Genomic DNA, 18,535 nt, shown 5'->3' on the forward strand with positions numbered 1-18,535 from the left:
CATGAAATGTTTCCTTTATTTTACATTAATGTAAAAATAAATTATTTTTCTGTTTAGGTGCTGCAACAGCAGAAAGTTAATTAAAACTCTCATAAATAAAAAAAGCAAACTGCTAAGTCTAAATTTAGGTCAATCAAACCAGTAAATATACCTTGTATGTTTTAATTTGGATATTGAAGATAATGTGTGTTAACAAGCAAAGGAAATACTTCAGTAAATCTGTTCATATAAAGAAATATGCAAAGTAGTGCTTCTATTTCTGTATTGATTTTACTTCAGCTATAAGAAGACACTCACTAAATATCCAACACTGACAGCAGAGAAAATTGAGTTGTTTTGAATGAAGAGTTTGGTTTTATATATTGTGGTGGGGTGTTGTTTTTTTTTTTTTCCTTAATAGTCTGATTTTTTTTTTTTTTCTCTTCTCAGTTTTCAATGGGTCCAGCAAATCATTGAAGGAGAAAGAACCTGCTCAGAAACACAAAAGCAAAGAGGCCACACCAGGGAAGGAGAGGAACAGCGAACATAAGGCTGAGAGCCGAAAAGACCAGGCTGCTGCTAATCACCATCCTACTACAAACACTGGCTCCTCTACGAAAGGGCTCACCGCTAACAACCACCACACTCTCCATAGATCGGCTCAGGACTTAAGGAAACAGGTAATGAATTGTACTCTTCTGTGGACACATGGGAAACGCAGACTTTTAAGGTGCTAGCTTCATTTTCCACTGCCTGACAGAGAGTGAACATGGCAACCCATAAAAGCATGCTCTGGAGACAGCAGGGAGTTAATTTTCAGCCAAGGAGAGAGAAAGAAGGAAAAAAGAAAAGTGGGAAGTCAGTGTGATAAACCACGCTTTACAACCCTGTCTTTGTATTATCCAGTGTATACATCTGAAAGGGTAAAGTTCACATCACTATTTATTAAACCTTTCCAACTGGCACTCCTGTTGTCCTCTCTGCTGGCAGTGCCAAGGTTGGCAGCACATGGAAAATGAACTCCTTTTGTGTATGGCTGGTCTGCTTGGGTTATCTTAGAGGCTCACCGGCGCTAGAGAAGCTGACGTTACGCTCAGGTGTCTTGTATTGCACGTGGGCAACACAAACCTCAGAGTCTGGGAAAAATGTTTTGTCCATGTATAAAGACGGTGCTCCAGGATATTCCCTCCTTCATGGTGGACATACCAGGTGGGGAGGAATTCAGAGTTTCATGTTCATGGTTGAAAACTAGCAAAAAAAAATCAGCAAGAGGTTTGTCTCAGCCTGACTGGTATTTGAGCGTGGAAGTTTAGCAGACCAGTCTCTTGGTGCTTCTGACTGGCATTTCAGCAGGATGCATCTACATCTATTTTTGATGGCTGGATCGAAGGGCTCCTAAAATAGCAACTGTCAAATAAGTTTTTATAAAAGAGTTTCACAATCCCTGGTCAGTGTCCTTTTTCAGGCTGGGGCTGGATTAGCAGGGTATCTGTGCTAGGGCAGTGCAGTACGGAAAGCTTGCTGCACTTATGCCTTATATATATATTTATTTATTTATTTATTTATTTTCCCAGTGGTTAATTCTCAACAGGCTAATTAGAAACAGTCTTTATTTACTGGCATTAAAGGTTTTTCTTCCAAGTAAGCTGGCCTGGATTACAGTGGAAGTGGAATTGTCATCTTGCAGAACCATCAAGGCCTTAAATGTCACCTCTCAGTCATAGGCTTGGAAATTCAAAATGGCAAAAAGAAAAACAGTGGTGCTCTTGCTGAGGAAATCTTTAATGCCCGATGCTGCAGAGGTGGTTAGCTTCTTCTGAAATGGCTCCACTGGATTTGTATTATCTTCTAAATGAAATCTGAGATCATGAAGGCTACGTACACTTTATTTCTCTGTACTTCTGTAAGACTTGAATTTTTTTTTTTATTCTCCCATTGCAATTTTTGCTTATCTAGTCATCAACTTTAATGCCAGGCTTCTTTTGCATCCCTTCAGCTTTCTTTTTTGTGACTACCAGCATCCTATGGTCCTTGCCCTGACATTCTCTGCCATGAACTCTTCATGTCAAACTTAAGTTTTCCAAAACGTTAAGGATACGCTTCATACTTAATTATTTTAAGTCACTGGAACACTTGCATGAAATGCTTTAAAGTTTTATCATCAAAGTATGTATGGTTAAAATTCTTGTGAAAGTCAGCTGCTGTCACTTGTGAAGGTATTTCTGAGAAGGGAAAAGACAGGTGTAGAAGAATTTTGTCCTCAATCCAAGTGAGTTTTGCTTCGTAGAGTATTAGATGTTTTCAATTGTGCTACACAAAGTGGAGAGAAATTCTAAAGCAATGCAGTACAACCAACAGTCATGCCACACAGACACCTCACAGAGTGTGGTCCTCAAGCTTCAGAAAATAAGGGGGCTGTAAGTTGAGATGATGAGTTTGTTGTGGTTTTTTTGTTTGTTTGGTTGTTTTTTTAAAAAAGGTTAGGCATGGCTATAAATACCTGAAGCGCGGAGGCCAAATGGATGGGGCCAGGCTCTTTTCGCTGGTGCCCAGTGACAGGACAAGGGGCAATGGGCACAAACTGGAACACCAGAAGTTCCAGACAAACTTAAGGAAAAGCTTCTTTACTGTGAGGGTGTAAGACTGAGAGGGGAACTTATCAATGTGTATAAATACCTGAAGTGCGAAGGCCAAATGAATGGGGCCGGGCTCCAGACAAACTTAAGCAAACACTTCTTTACTGTGAGGGTGACAGAGCCCTGGGACAGGCTGCCCAGAGAGAGTGTGGAGTCTCCATCTCTGGAGATGTTCAAACCCACCTGGATGCCTTCCTGTGCAACCTGGTGTAGAGAACCTGCTTTGTCAGGGGGGTTGGACTGGGTGGTCTCCTGAGGTCCCTTCCAACCCCCACCATTCTGGGATTCTGGGATTTAAATTTTCTTCTGCAACTCACAGTAACATAAGTACTTTCTTACTGATTTTAATGAAAATGTGGCTGTAACTAATTAAAGGTGGATTATTCATTCTGCCTGACAGAAAGGCTTAGCTTTGTGGAAGACCTTAGATGTAGCAGTTACGTGACATTGCTAAATTTCCTGTCCTTGTCCTGAGTCTTTGTTGACTTCTTCAGTGTTTTCCGAAAGGAGGGTTGTTTTCCCAGGGTGCCAGCCACATGTTCCTCCTCCTTCCAGTATGTTTTTGCTCTTTGTTCACGTGCATTTACATGGTTTATTTATGTATGTGTTTTTGTTTTGTTCAGTCTTGCAGAAAATAAAGGCAGAACGCTAGAAATTACCTGAGGTTTTCTTTTTTCCTCTCTTTCTTTCTTTCCTTTTCTGATGTGCACTTGCACTTGTCAGATGTTCCCTCTCTCTTTCTTTCTCCCTTGCTCTCTTCCCAAATCCTCTACTTCAAAGGGGTCGTGGGCAAAGGAAATGTAGTTCAATGGGGCCCTCTCTTGGCCTGATATGGTAATTTAGCTCTGCAAAACTCATAGCAACACAAGTTCGAGATCAGTTGCATAACTTGAATTTGTTTCGGACCAAAACTGTTGTTGGTGTTGTTAATATTGCTGTTATATCTAACAAATTGTTTGTTGGTTTTATTTTGTGTGTGTGTGTATGTGTCTGGAGGATGGATCCTAGGTTCTGTGCAGAGGTGTTTATGTAGACCAGTTCAAATCCAACAAACAGATTGCTGCAAGACTATGTGCTGGTCCCATTTGGTTTTTAAAAGACAACAAAATTTAAAATCTGTCGTACCATCTTTTACTGCAAGGCAAGTGTTCAGTAAAATGGAGAAAAGAGTGATCTGAAGACAAATACATGTCAGCAATACAGAAGGTAGCTGAAAAGCAAAGAGAAGGTTATTCATCTCCCTAGTTTCACTTATAGCTCAAGGCTTTGAGTCATGTAAGGCTAATGTCCATCACTTTGTTATTATTGGAATTAAATTGACTTCTTTCTTATGCGCTCAGTGTAAGCACTGCCTGGGGATGGAGCTGTGGCATAGACCTCCATTTGGTGAACCTGCGCACCTGGCAGTGTGGCCAAGTTTTTTAGGCCGACTCTGTGTGTGTTATGTTTGGTTTGGGGGGAGACATATCAACAGTAGAAAGGTAAGAAAATGCTTGCCACAATTTCTTCTTTCTTTCGGTTCCAATCATCTGATGGGTCCTCAGAGACAAGTACAGACCAGGAATGAAGAGGTGATGACTGACCAGCCAGAAATTCACATTTGTCAATGTGAAATCCTGAATCCACCTGTTGCTTTGATGGTGGGCTATGACCACATTGTTTGTTCTACTTGCTTCCAGCTGGAAAACGTTTGTTGCAGCTATTTCCATTAGAAGCATGGTCTGTTCTGGTCTATATAGTAGTGCTGTATCTTAAACATTATGCTGTCCTCTCTGAAAACGCTCAAGATACCTGTGGGCATTTGGGGAGGGAAGAGGGAGAAGCATTTGAAAATGATCGTGTTGTGTCTGCTCTAGAAAGATGACGGTCCCGAGGAAGTTTTCAGCAGTGTTTCTTTCTTGTGGTGTCTCCTCAGTTAGCAACCAGAAAGAAATAAGTGAATACCTTGTAGTATTCTGAAAGCTAAGTGTCCTCTACTTCAAGATCTGTTCATCATGGGAATAACTTCACTAAGTTTGGAAAAACCCGCAAAATAGTGTTCTTATAATCTAGGATTGGAGGTTAGATAGGCAAAGCTTATGTACCTGTTCACTTCAAGATCTGGCCCTGAGAGATCTAAGCTTTCATAGTGTGGAGGTGTTCTAACAACTCTAAACAGTTGTGATAAATTGCTGTTTTCTTAATGAATTCAGTTTTCCAGAGTTTTGTATCTTGGCAGTTTTAATTATGGCGTAAAGCTGATGGTGCTGATGGCATGTTTGCCTTTGAAGAGGAGGAGCTGTGAGGATATTGCCTTTCTCCATGAGCACTTCTTCCATGACTGTGTGTTGTTCTTAGGCCCTGTGTCACCACCACTTGCTGAAGGAGTGCTCCAGATGGCCCTTCAGACTTCTGGTCACAACTTCTCCAGAAAAAATCATAGGAAAGCTGGAGTGACAAGGTACCTCCATACAGCCTGACTGCTCACTCTGAGGTGTTGTCTTCACTGTACCTGACAGCACAGTAATACACCTGTAGCCTTCTTGAAACCTTCTGGAAAACCTCCCATAGAGGAAACTCCACAACATCCACTAACACCTTCTTCTGACATTTTTATTTTCCTGCTAATGAGCAAGTTTCCTAGTTGTGCCTCAGATCATTGTTGTAGACAACTAAAAGGGTTTTTTTTCTTCTGCTTTTCCCAATGAGCATTTGCTGTCTCTTTTCAGAGTAGCTCCTTACGTGTCAGAACACTGTTACAGAGTTGTCCCATAGTCAGCTCTTTCACACTAATAAGCCCAGCTCCCTTGGCTTTTCAGTAAAGATCATATTTTCAAAATCCTTGAGTGCTTTGTGCTCTTGCTCCACTGTCTTTTAAGTTTTTCTCACGATGTGGGCCCAGTGCTGGGTCCAGCCCTGCTCAGGAAATCCTGAGCTCCTGTCCCTCACTTTTGGCGTTCTCAGAGAGTGGTTTGCATGCTTCGTGCTACCGTCGCGTTTTGCAGCTCTCTGTGGTCCCCAAATATTATTCCTCCCCTACTTGTATTTGATTGCTGCTTCCTATAAATAGCACTTCCTCTTATTGTAGAAATATTCTGAAATATGTTCTTTAAGATTGCCTTTGATTTTTGCCTTGTCCCCAGAGTTCTTACAGCCCCTTCCAGGCATGTCACTGCCAAATTTTACAATAATCCAAGTTGCTGATAGAAGTACTTGGTAGAACCAAGGCCAAGACAAGTCCTTGCAGAAAGTTGCCTGAAATGCCTTCCCAGGATGACAGTGAACTGTGGCACCGTACCTTCTCTTGAGGATGACTCTATTTAATCCCATTTGAAGCCACTTTAGAGTAATTATATCTAGGGTGTGTCTCAGGAGCTTGTCTGATAGAACGTCACATGGGACAGTGACTTGCGCCCTGCTGAAGCAGAGGTGCTTCTTTACCTGCTCAGCCAGGTGTCTTGCCAGAAGATGATTAAATTAGTTTGATGTGCCGTGGTGCCAAAACTATGGGTGGAGGGGTTTTTTTGTTTGTTCTATTTTTTTTGGTTTTACCATTATCTTATGATCATTTGTGTGTTTACAAATTAACTGTTTGATGATTTGTTCCAGAATGACTTTAGGGTTTGAAGTTAGGTTGACTCTGCCCGCCCTCAACTTATTTCCAGGAACCATGCCCTAAGTCACCTAGGTACATTTTAGGTCACTGGGGTTGCCTTCCTAGCTTTTTTGCTGAAATTGGTTGTGTTATGTATCTGGTAAGTATTCAGTCAGTGGTACTTTTGGTGAAGGGTAACACAAAAGAAGCACAAACGCTTTAGCCAAACTGTTGCATTTGTTTTCCTTCCTTGTGTGGTGGTGGATCTCTGCTGTTCTTTGTTGTCTTTCTATTTTTAAGGTATTTATAAATTTTTATCTCCCTTGCTAACCGAAGTTTCTTTAGCTCCTTGGCCTTTCTGATTTTACCCGTTCATGCTTTTGCTGTTCCTATATAGCTGCCCTTAGTCACGTAATTGTGTTTCGACTTTTTACTGTGATTCTTTTCTAATTTTCCAGTCATTGGAGAACTTTGTGAACAGCCATAATGGCCTATACTTTGTGCCCTTCCTCTGAGTGGGAATTGCTTTGCTTTGGTCTTTTTGCAGGTGGGGGTTTCTTGTTTGTTGTTTTTTTTTTTTTGGGGGGGGGTTGTAAGTCTATTGTCCTCTCTCTAACTGTTGTCACATCTTAGAATTGAAAACTCATTTTATGATCACTGTCACCCAGATTACCTTCCCCTCCCAGTTCTCAATCAATTCTTCTCTGTTAGTCTAGATGAAATCTGTAATCGATGTTCCTGGCTATTTATAAAGCCAGAGATGTTCAATGCTTGTTCTGACTGCTGCAGGCAGGAGGCAATGTCTCAGCAGCTCTCTACTCCTGTCTTCTCTGTGGCATGAAAAAGCTCTGTAAAAGTCAAACCCCATTTCAAATGCAGAGTACTACCTAAATTTCAAGGGAAATGGGTAAACACATTTCTGTTAGCAAGTGTTTGCTTTCCAGATGGTATCTCTTATGTCTTTAGAAAGCTCAGGGTAAAAACTTAAGTCATCAGTTAACTGGATTTTCCTTGAGTGTTTCTACCTTGGAAGCACAGGAAGGACAAGAATATGGATGGATTTTAAAAGGGTGTTACTCCTTTTCCAGCTTCTGGAGCACAGAGGAGAAAACGTGGACAGTAAACGTGTGTACACATAGGTGTGTGTGTGTGTGCAGAATCCTCTGGTTCCAGTTCCTCTTCTACAAGCCCGTAGCATGATGTTTTCAGTCTCTATTTGATCCCTGGTTTATAATATTTTATCCTTACTTTGTAAATGACTACAATTCCTACATTTATTTGAGAGAACCTGACGTGCTGACTAATTTGGCAAGGATTTTGAAATCCCGCAGGGAAGTATCATAACTTTGCAGGAATGGTGTTATTCACCTGAGCACTGGTGAGGGGTAATTGTGCTGTATGCTTTCACTTTGAGCGCTTTCATCAACGTTCCTGATTTTTGGATGTGTTTTTCTGCACTCGCAGTAGTTTAAAGAGGTGAGAAGGCAATGCTTAAACTTGTTTAAATGCTGAAATTTGAGGTTTAAACTTGAACTTCATTCTGTTAGTAGTGGGGCTTAGCTTTGGCAGTGCTGAGCCATCACAATTCATTTCGAAGCTGAGGGTTGCTTTTGGTGCTGAATGTGTCTTGTAGTTAAAATACTAATTTTAGTTTCATAGCTGGGTTTAAATGTCTAACAGAAAGCAGTGCAGTCCAGCAATTCTCTGTTCCAATGACACATTAGTGAGCGATGAATATGATGTAATAAAATGTGTGTCAGCAAAACTGCCCAGATATCAAACTTTAAAAAAAATGCATTAAACTACTATATACATTTAAATTTCAAATGAATGACTTCAGCAACAAGATGCCTCCCAAGATTTAATATGTATGACAGACTGGATCCTTCATGGCCATCCTGATCTGTTGGGTGCATGTGTTTAATATCTCTTTTTATTCGTATGTATGTATAGACATGAGATTGGTTTGAATCTCTGTGTGTGATTTTTGCAAAACACGTCCATTCCAGTTAGAGCAGATAGCATACGCTGGCCAGTTTGTCTGCTGAGAAGTAGTAAACTGTGTGTGCACTTAATGGGGGTTGGGTGGGAGAGGGATAGTGTCTGTGGGCCAGAAAAGGAGATAATGAAAGTATTAGTTTGTAAATCAGACTACCTGTGTTTTTTGATACCATAACAGGCTTTCTGGTAGACAAGGAAGGGGGTAGTGGAAGCAAGGGACCTCACCCTTCTTAATGGCAGGGGCTTTGTACCCCCTGAAAGCAAGGTTCAGGGGGGACTTTTTGGTTTGTTTTTCTTTTTTAATATTTCTGTTTTATTTTTTTTATTCTGAACGCCCAGTCCCTCCTCTTGCCTGGGTGAAAACTGTTGTATGAAGATTGTACGAAGGGGCCAGGAGTCAGGATTGCAGAATACGGTTGTCCAGCGACTGGGACTCTATGGCTGAGTGGTAACATTATTAATTTACTTTTATTTTTTTCTGTTTCCTTCCTTCTGCTCTCCCTGCAACACTCCTGGCATTGCAGGTTTCTAAAGTCAACGGGATCACTCGAATGTCATCTCCGAGTGCAAATGCAGCCAGTGCCAAAAAGATGAGAGAAGTCAGACCTTCACCGTCCAAAACTGTGAAGTACACTGCAACAGTGACAAAGGGAACTGTCACATACACCAAAGCCAAGAAAGAACTGGTCAAGGAAACCAAACTAAATCACCACAAACCCAGTTCACCTGTCAACCACACAATCTCAGGGAAAATAGAAAGTAGCAATGCAAAAACCCGCAAACAGGTGCTATCCCTTGGAGCATCCAAGTCTAACAATACCGCTGTTAATGGTGTAAAAGTCAATGGAAAGTTGAACCAAAAGACATGCACTAAGGAGGTGGGGAGACAGTTAAGGGAGGGGCTGCGCAATTCGAAGAGGAGGCTGGAAGAGACGAATCACATAGACAAAATACAGTCGCCCACCAAGAGAATGAAAGGACCCGTCAACTTGGCAGAAGCTGCCAGCAAAAAGGCAGCTGTAGAAAAGCCTTTGCTGAATGGACACCTTAAAAAGGAAGTGCCAGAGAAGAGTTTGGAAAGAAATAGGCCGAAAAGAGCCACTGCTGGAAAGAGTACGCCAGGGAAACAAGCACATGGCAAAACTGAAAATGCCTCCTGTGAAAATCGTTCTACCTCTCAAGCGGAGTCCTTGCACAAGCCACAAGACTCAATGGGAAAGCACGAAAAGGGCAGTAGTAAGTCTGGGTGGGGGATGCTGGGGGAGATTCCCATCCTTAGGCCCTCCACCAAGGAATTTCATGACCCACTGATATACATTGAGTCAGTCCGAGCTCAGGTAGAGAAGTATGGGATGTGCAGGGTGATTCCTCCTCCAGACTGGAGACCTGAGTGCAAGCTAAATGATGAAATGCGGTTTGTGACACAGATTCAGCACATACACAAGCTAGGCAGGCGCTGGGGACCCAACGTGCAGCGGCTGGCCTGTATCAAGAAGCACCTCAAATCTCAGGGCATTACCATGGACGAACTCCCACTCATAGGTAAGGGGGGGCTGTGGTTTCACTGGCCTTTTGCCGCTGCTTGTTAGTGTCCATATACAACTTTATGCTCCATTTACCTTTATGCTTAACCAAATCCCTGTTCAATTAACACTGCAGGGCTCTGGATCTCTCTCTTTATCCATCCGTCAGGCACGACGCAGGTAGGTTGTTGGAGAGCTTTCCAGGGAGACTTTATATCGCCATTTTCCTCCTGCCAACTCTTTATTTCACCCAGGGAAAAAAGAAATGCTTCTTGGGGTCTCGGTCTCTAGATTTCAGGATCTTCTCCTTTCCCTGCTGTTTATTTTTGTAGGTAGTACAACTACAGACATCGATAGCCTTGGTTTAAATGTTGCCTCAGAATATTTTTTGGACCTTTCTAAAGATGTTTTCCAAACAGGTTGCAATACTGCTAAGCTTTAATACAAACATTTATTTTTTTTTTCCCCATTCCTGTAAAAGCATTTAACCAAGGGGGAAAGAAAATATCTTGGAACTGACTTCTATTTGGGTACTCAGACACTTAAAATCACAAATTTGCAGTGACCTGCTGACATTTAACAACCATTAAGTGTCAAGAATAGGCAGTAAAATGTGGTTGATTGCAAAATGGAGGTTTCATTATTTCTCCCAGCAGGTGTCTGCCAGGGCTAATGCCTGAGTGAGAATCACTTATTTAACAGAATTCTTGGTTTATGGTCTGCTGTCAAATATGACACGTGACAAAAATGTGACAATACTTTGTAAAAACATGACAACAGCAGCATACAAATGAACTATTGAATGAGCCACCTCCATCTCTACTGCCTTTGCAGCCATGACATATTAACAAACCTGTGTTTTTAATTTTCCTTAGCCCTTCCCTTTGTTTTTGAAGTATTTTGACTCAGAGCTCACAGGACCTGCATGTTGCAACTTGAGGCTAGAGTTTTGCCTTTGAGGCATTATCCGATCAGAGGCAGCTATCAACGCTAGTTGGATTAAAGGACACACTTTTCTGTTTAAACTGTTCACAACACCCCTCCCCCCTGCCTGGTTTTTTTTTTATATCACATATGGTAAGTGAGTGAAAATTCATAAAAGCACACCAAGAGATTGCAGAGTTTATGATGAACCGATGCAGGGCACGACAGAGAAATGACAACTTAAGGAGAAGGAACGAGGGTTAGCTCTCTGTTGCAATAGCCATGCAAAAGCATTGAAGGAAATCTGAAAATTAAAATCACTCAAGCAGCAATAAGTGAACATTTTGTATGCCTAATGTATGCAATGGTTGTATGCTAATAGAGAAGAATAATGAATTAAATTTACATTGGCAAGAGAGAGAAGAAAATGTACAAGACAGCTCGATTAATGCTCCTGGAACAATGTTAACTTTTTAATGAAACACCTTAACGCGGTATTAAGATGGCATTACTGTTAATTATTTGTATTATTTAAGCACCTAAGAGCCTAATTAATAGGCAAGGCTTCTATTCTGCTTGGTGCCACATAACCAGAGCAAACAGTGGCTTCTTACAAAATTCGTATCCTGTGTGTATCCTTTCTGCAGTTAATTTCCTACCGATCTTGTGTTTAACATTAAAAACAAGATGGAGAAAAGTAGCTGGAGATCATCAGTGTCCAAAGATGAGAGATCTGTTGGTTCCAGCAGGAAAGCTATAAAATGATCAGTGGTGATAAATGCAGACTTATTTAAGTAGACATGCATACATATCCCTCCTTTCAGGGCCAAATCACATTTCCATTGAAGTAAGTGGGAGTTTTGCCAATGACTTGTGTAGTGCCAGCGTTTGGTATTAAATGCATACCTGAAGATTTAAGATTTTTTTTTTTCTTTAAAATTAACTTGATCACTAGGCAATTTTAAAAAAAAATCTAACTTAATGAAATTAAGGCAATTAAAAAAAAAAGTCAGACACTATTTCTGCATAATATATATCAGGTCTCCTATTTAAGCCATTTTGCTATAGGTGCTGATAAATGGTGTTAAAAACTCCCTTTTTTTTTCTTTTTCTTTCTTTTTCTTTTTTCCTTCAGCCTTTCAAGGAGAGTTTTAAGCAGTATGCTTAGGTCAGTCCTGGAAAACATCAGCCTGAGATATAAATGCTTCCAAAAGTTATGACTGTGTGAAATTGAATTATAATTGAGACCATTTTGTAAACCTGAGCTGTAACTGGCCCCGTGGAGGATCTGCCAGATATGTGAGGCTCCGGTTGAATGATGTGCTACTCGAGCTCTAATATTGCAGAGTGATTATGAGCGATCATTCCATGATGCAGGAGAAAATAGCATTTCTTAAATAGCTCATAAACAGTGTTGAGACTAGGACCTTAAGCTGAGTGTGTGCTCTTTGTCCCGTTGGAGAACACGTATAACATTAAACCTGGAGTATGTTACTCGACGTTATGTAAGTCGCTACGTATGGAGATGGAAAGTCATCCTGAATTATGCCTTCAGCTTATTTGTGGACCGTGCATATAAAACACTAGACCAAAAAAATAACAGCCTGTAATAGAGGCCAGCTTGAAAGTTATTTTATGGGGAAGATTGAAGAGGAAAGAAAGAAAACCTTGCAAACTTAACCCACCCAATGCTGTTTACCATTTCTCAGCTTCAAGACTTAACCATTTTGACCCCACCCCCCAAAAAAAAAAGTACTAATAATAAATTACTAATAAAATAATTAAATTGGATAAATCTGTTGCTCCATGACACTCCACCATTGCCATAACCTCCTCAAAGCCTTACCCTTGGTTTTGGCTGCAGCCAAAATCCTTTCCCCTCTTTTCACACCTTTACCCAGCACTGTTAGCCTGCAGCCTCTGGTGCGACCTCTGCCTCAGTCGCAACCGTTGTCATCCCGAAATGTTGCACGTAGGTTGACACTGCTGAGCCTCCCTCTTCACTGGGTTGGCTCGAGTGGTGGAAGAGGGGAAAGCAGAGGGAAGAAGGAAAATTGGGATCAGCTATGAAGCGTCTGAGATGCAGCTCAAGGTAGTTAGAAGAAAGTAATGCTGCTTGCACCAGCCAGCCAGATGATATGACCGACCCATAACATGCTGTAGCTGTGCATCCGACAGTAAATATTTACCATAATGCTGCTTCTTGCACTTCTCTGTTGTATAATGGCATTTCTAAGTGCTCTGAAATGGCTATGGCATAATGATTTTTTACTTCTCCCAGAGAAGGAGAGACAATGTGGCGGCAGCGATGTTGATGCGAGTTTTGTATTAATTCTCTCTTTTCCTTCAGCAGTGCCCTGTTGAATTGTAGGTGGTCTTTGGTCTGTTTCCTCACTCTTTCTACTGATGATTTATTGCTGTACTTTGAGAGTATTTATGATGTTTCTTTTATTGTTCCTCATCCATTTGGCTGCTTTTTATGCTGCAGTTTGTGTAATCCTCCGTTTTTATTTTTTGACTGGAGTATGAAATGTGCTAGTCATCTTAAAACATATGAAAACATAGTGGAGTATAAAATATGCATGGCCTCAAACTGGAAGAATAATGTGGCTGAAACTTTTTTCTGCAGTTAAAGGCACCAGCCTCAAAGAACCCCCTGCCTCCCTTGTTTGTTTTGGGGTTTTTTTTTAAAGGATTTTTACCCTGTAGTGAAATGAATGATGTTACTGTGCTCCTTATAAATACTAAATGTATTCAAAGTGTTGTGCAGACATTTGATAATCAATGTTTCACCTACAGAAAGGACAGGTACTTGCCATTTTGATTGCCAGTACCCATCTTGACACTTGTTTTGTTGCTTCCTGTTATAAACCAGACATGGGACTGGTGGCAGAGGAGGGGAGGGTGAGAGTCTGTGGGCTTTTAAAGAGCTGGGCAACTCTCATCTCTCTGGCCACTGGGTAATGACCAGGGGAAAGATGAGTGCCAGGAGATAGCTAGGGGTGCTATGAGAAGAGAATGGAATGAACCTCGAGGAGGAGAGCAAATTTATCCATAGGGAAGGCTGTTGCAAATAGCAAAATATGACCTGCTGAATGAATTAAGCTAGCAAAACAGGCACACGCCTGCCTTTAGCAGGAGGCACGGGAGATAGAGACCAACCCTGCTCCAGTGTCCAGGTGACCAGAGCTGTACAGGTAGCACATCCCGTATGTGCCCAGCCTGGTAGTGAGCTTGATGTGAGCTGCCTGCAGCTTTCCTAACCTCCTCCTGTGTTTCCCTTTCCCCTCCTCTGCTGCCTGGCACATGCGGACCCCAGGAGGCTGCGAGCTCGACCTGGCCTGCTTCGTCCAGCTGATCAACGAGATGGGGGGGATGCAGCAAGTGACTGACCTCAAGAAATGGAACAAGCTGGCAGACATGCTGCGCATCCCCAAAACTGCACAGGACAGGCTGGCCAAGCTGCAAGAAGCCTACTGCCAGTACTTGCTCTCCTACGACTCCCTCTCCCCCGAGGAGCACAAGAAACTGGAGAAGGAGGTCTTGCTGGAAAAGGAAATCTTGGAGAAGAGGAAAGGACCTTTGGAGGGACATTTAGAGAATGCCTACAAGTTCCATTCCTTGCCCCGGTTTGAGCCCAAAAACGGACTCATCAATGGCGTGGTTCACAAAAATGGTTTCCGCAACAAGTTAAAAGAGGTCGATATCCCACTGAAGACGGGCAGGCGGCGGCTCTTCGCTCAGGAAAAGGAGACCACGAAGGAGGATGAGGAGGAGGAGGAGGGAGTTCTTAGCGACTTACACAAGTGTATATACAAGGTAACGAGGTGGGCTCTGCCGATTTTGTTTTGCAGAACTGACGATACCGTCATCTGGGTGGCATCCGGGTGCAAACCCAGCCGGCCCGAGGGAGCCGGTGGGCTGCAGTGCCACCCCCAAGGCAGCAGCGTAGCCAGTGGCCATGGCAGCTGGGCAGTCTGGTGGCTTCAGCCTGATCTGCATGTCTGGAAAAGCTGGAAAATGTTATTGTCATAAGAAAATGTGCTGGGCTCTGCCCCTCTTCATCTCCTTGTGAGAAGTTCCCTGAATAGCTCTGCCCAATTATCCTGGCAGACGCAGTTTTTATTTTCATTTTCTAGTGACATTTAAAGTAATGTTCTGCTTTCTCATATTTGCGAGTCTCTTGTTGAGCAAAGTAGTGCTCCACATCAAAACTAACATCTCTAGAAATACTACTACGTTTAGAAAGGGCAAATTGAAATGCAAACAATATTTTTATCCACGATGCCAGATTTTGCACAGCACTAACAGTCACATGGAGGCTTAGTCCTCCACATACCAAGTACTCCATCCATTTCCGAAGGAATGCTGACTCTTTCACTGTATTTTATTTGGCAGCCTCCCGCTCTGGAGTACGACTTGGCACCGCAACTCGCAGTGCAATTTTCAGTTGCATTGAATTGTGTAGCTGTGCTCCAAGAGGAATATAATGTTGAGTGTCTGTGCCCAGTAAAGGAATGAATATGCTGTTCTTCCCCTTCCAATCTCGTTTCCATCACCAGGAAATGAAGCCAGATAGCCCAAAGTGGCTTATTGTTAAGCTATACGGGGACTGCATGAGCTCACGACTCAAGCTGTAAAAGCTTGCTTCAGGTTTCTTTTGCAGCCTGTTATGATTTGGCAGATCAAAAATTCTTTTACTCAGGGACTCCAGCCTCAATCTCACCTTTGAAAAGCAATCTCTTTGCCACGCTGCTGCTGGAGAGAAGCTTATCTAATGACAGCAGCATTTGTGAATAGTGAAGTGGCATTTCTGTTCTTTAATATCCTGTGCTTAATGATGTTAAATGAAAAACTTGATACAATTTACCCCGACTGCTGTATGAACAACCTGAAGTTTGGTGGGGAAATGCCTCCATCTTCTTTTCCAGTGCAAGTCCCAAGTTAATAGAAGAAACAAAGTAACTCAAAAATCAAGATTGGGATTTGTGAGAAGTATCCTAATTAGATTTAGAAAAGAAAACATAATAAAAATCACAGCTAGTATAACCGTCCTGAGTCTGCTGAGCCCCAGGCCTTTACCCCAAAAGGCTGAGAGCTCCCAAACTGCTCCTGCTGCCCAAAAAGCACTGGCAGTACTGACGGCATGAGACTCTGTACCAGTCCAACAGTACCTGGTAGAAATACTTTTGTTCTGAGTTCAGAAGCTGTTAGACACAAGCATTGCTGAGCCTGTAAGCTGGTGCTCTCCCCACCCACCAAAGCAGCTGCAGCACACAGAGCTGCTCAGGTAACACCTCGGGTTGTCCACCGTGGTGCCGGCAGCTTCCTGGACACCGGGGCTTGCCTGTTGGAATCCCAGCCCATGCTCATCTGCCACGCAGAGACTGGGAACTGCTGTCACAGGTGATGGACCAGGGAGAAAACAGGGGGAAGCAAATCTGTGGTGGGTTTCTGGAGAAATCATTGCTGTGGAGCACCCTGAGGGACGCCTGGTCAGTCTGAGTGCAGAGAGGTGTGTAGCTTCATTTTCACAGCAGTTTTTTTGGGGAAAGCCCTGTGGGAGGACTGGTGTGTGAGAACTGTCATTTAGAGCAAGCCTCAAGGTGTAGAAATAAGAAATTATGAGACAATCTTGATAGAATCATAGAATGGTTTGGGTTGGAAGGGACCTTTTAAAGCTCATCCAGTTCCAACCCCCCTGCCATCAGCAGGGACACCTTCCACTATATCTTGATGTATCAGAGTAACCCACAAGACTTGTAAAATGACTATAGTTCATCACTAGGCTTTTTAATAAGACTGAGGTGAGGCGGTGTTGGTTTACGGATTTCAGCAGAGAATACTTCATGGCATTTTATGAAACAAGCCTTTTAATCCTGCATTTGCTGCTTTTCTTGAATGAAGGTATCCTTCTGTGCATGCGTCTGCGGAGGGGAGAGTGTTCTTTACCTGTTAACATGTTTCTGAGAAAATCTGAGATTTGTTTAACAGAACATTCCCTCATGTTACAGTTTCCAACAGATGATGGGATTGTAATGATTCCTTTCTAAAGCACATTATTAATTCTAATTAAAAATAAAAAGCATACACACACACAAAAAAAAAGCAACCCAACCCATCCCTTTGATAAATGCCCAGGTCAATAGATTGAGGGCTGGAGCAGAACATCATAATCACATGGCTGTAGTCCAGTTTAGGCCAAAAAGTCTGTGCTTCAGACCATGAAGAGGACATATATTTAGGATTTCACATAACAGTGTCTGCAGTCAGCACATGCTTGAGCTGGAGCGTGTTTTTTAGAAAGACACATCGAGTCTTCCAGGAGTAGTTACCACCATATTGCAAGTCAAGGTCAGAGTAAATCTCCTTTGTGTTTGGCTGTTCTGCCAGGGCTCCCAAATTCTTTTCAGCATTACTCCTTTCCTGCTGTGCTTTTAAGTGTGTGCTGCAGGCTGCTGCCCTTGCTTTCTGCACTCCTAAACGTACAGCTTTTCTCCTTGACTAATAAAATGTCGTCGTTTGTCAGTACATGAAGTAAACCGCTGCCACCAAAGAAGGATCTGCTGCAAGATTTTCACTCTTCTCTCCTTTCCCCAATTTTAGCTCTGAAAATATTTTTAAAAATCTGTACTGGAGCTGACTGAAAAGAGCATTTGTTTCCATACAGAGCAAACTGAAGGCTTATTAGCAGACCCGTTAGAGGGCCACACAGGAGAAATCACCAACGCAAGTTTTGCCATCCCTCACCTGAAACCATCCCAGAAATCCCATACTGAGCTCTCTTCAGCCAGGGGCTCAGCATTTGCAGATTCTGCTTAACAGAAGTTCCTCCTTTGTGCCTGTGACTATTATGAAATCTCCAGTTTCTGCTCGTATTTATGGTTGCTTTAAGGTCTTTAACATTCATAGTGTTTCGGTGTCCTTCTCTGTGCCTTCCCTCCAGGAGTGGCGGGGGGGGGGGGGGGGGGGGGGCGGGGCGGGCTCTCACAGCCAATGCAGAAGCCATGGAAAAAATCAGGAGAGGAACCAGGAATTTTTTTTTTCCTTAAACCTTTCTGTTGTATACAGAGACTCTGCTCAGTAGCTTGAAGCTCCCAGAACAGTTGTTGAACTGTTGAGATATTTTTGAGGGTGCTGAAAAGGGTATTTTCCTCTTTGGCAATTCATTTTGTGTTCTGGTTAAAGAGCTGCATTACAGCATTTTAAATTATTTTCTGAGTTGGCGTTAGAGAATTTTATGAAATCCCTCAGATTAAAAAAAACCAACAACCAAACAACAAAAAACCCCTCAACCATTTAATTTGTGTTACAACTTTTAGGATGCTAAAAAGATACCAAATTCTTGATAGAGGAAGAAATGGGGATATCCAATTTTAAAAGGCTAAACCGTTAAGGTTTTCCACTTTCTTTTTTCTTGCTGCATATCTGAAAAATTGAAAGACATGGTTAATCTTGGAAGATGAGTCCTTATTCTTATTTTTCGTGTCAGACGAGAGGAAGAGGCAAGTAACTGACATGAGGAAGCTGCTGCGGAGCACGTGTTGGTTTGCAGGTGCTGGAGTCTGTGCTCGAGTGTGACGACTGTTGGTGCAGGTCCTGCAGTTTCCGAGAGTATTTGTTGTAAAAGGCTCCCTCAATAAATAATTCATGAGGGCATTAAAAGATGAAGGAAATTGCTTGTTGTATCACAGAGCATCCAATTCTGAAGTTTATGGGAATCAGAGGGCCCCAGGCCCTGGACATTTCACAGATTTTTTTAGTTACAGCCAATTATGCTGCATTCAATTTAAAAAGTGACAATGCTACAACTGTAGGAGCGTGGCTAAGTGATAGACTTGGCCTCTGGGGAAAAGCTGCTTGTTTGGTTGTTTCTAGTTTACTCTTGGGCATAGTTC

The 18,535-nt window shown here is 42.3% G+C and overlaps 1 protein-coding gene across 1 annotated transcript in view; it reads left to right on the forward strand.

Annotated features, from left to right (window-relative positions):
* JARID2 (jumonji and AT-rich interaction domain containing 2) overlaps positions 1 to 18,535 on the forward strand; it is a 68,304-nt gene that overhangs the window by 27,196 nt on the left and 22,573 nt on the right. Inside the window, exons 3-5 of the mRNA XM_010167149.2 lie at positions 430 to 659; positions 8,715 to 9,732; positions 13,957 to 14,456. Of these exons, the coding sequence (XP_010165451.1) occupies positions 430 to 659; positions 8,715 to 9,732; positions 13,957 to 14,456 (1,748 nt within the window). The remainder of the gene's footprint in view (positions 1 to 429; positions 660 to 8,714; positions 9,733 to 13,956; positions 14,457 to 18,535) is intronic.

Source organism: Antrostomus carolinensis, unplaced genomic scaffold (genome assembly GCF_000700745.2).
Source record: "Antrostomus carolinensis isolate BGI_N321 unplaced genomic scaffold, ASM70074v2 scaffold9484, whole genome shotgun sequence".
NCBI lineage: Eukaryota > Metazoa > Chordata > Aves > Caprimulgiformes > Caprimulgidae > Antrostomus > Antrostomus carolinensis.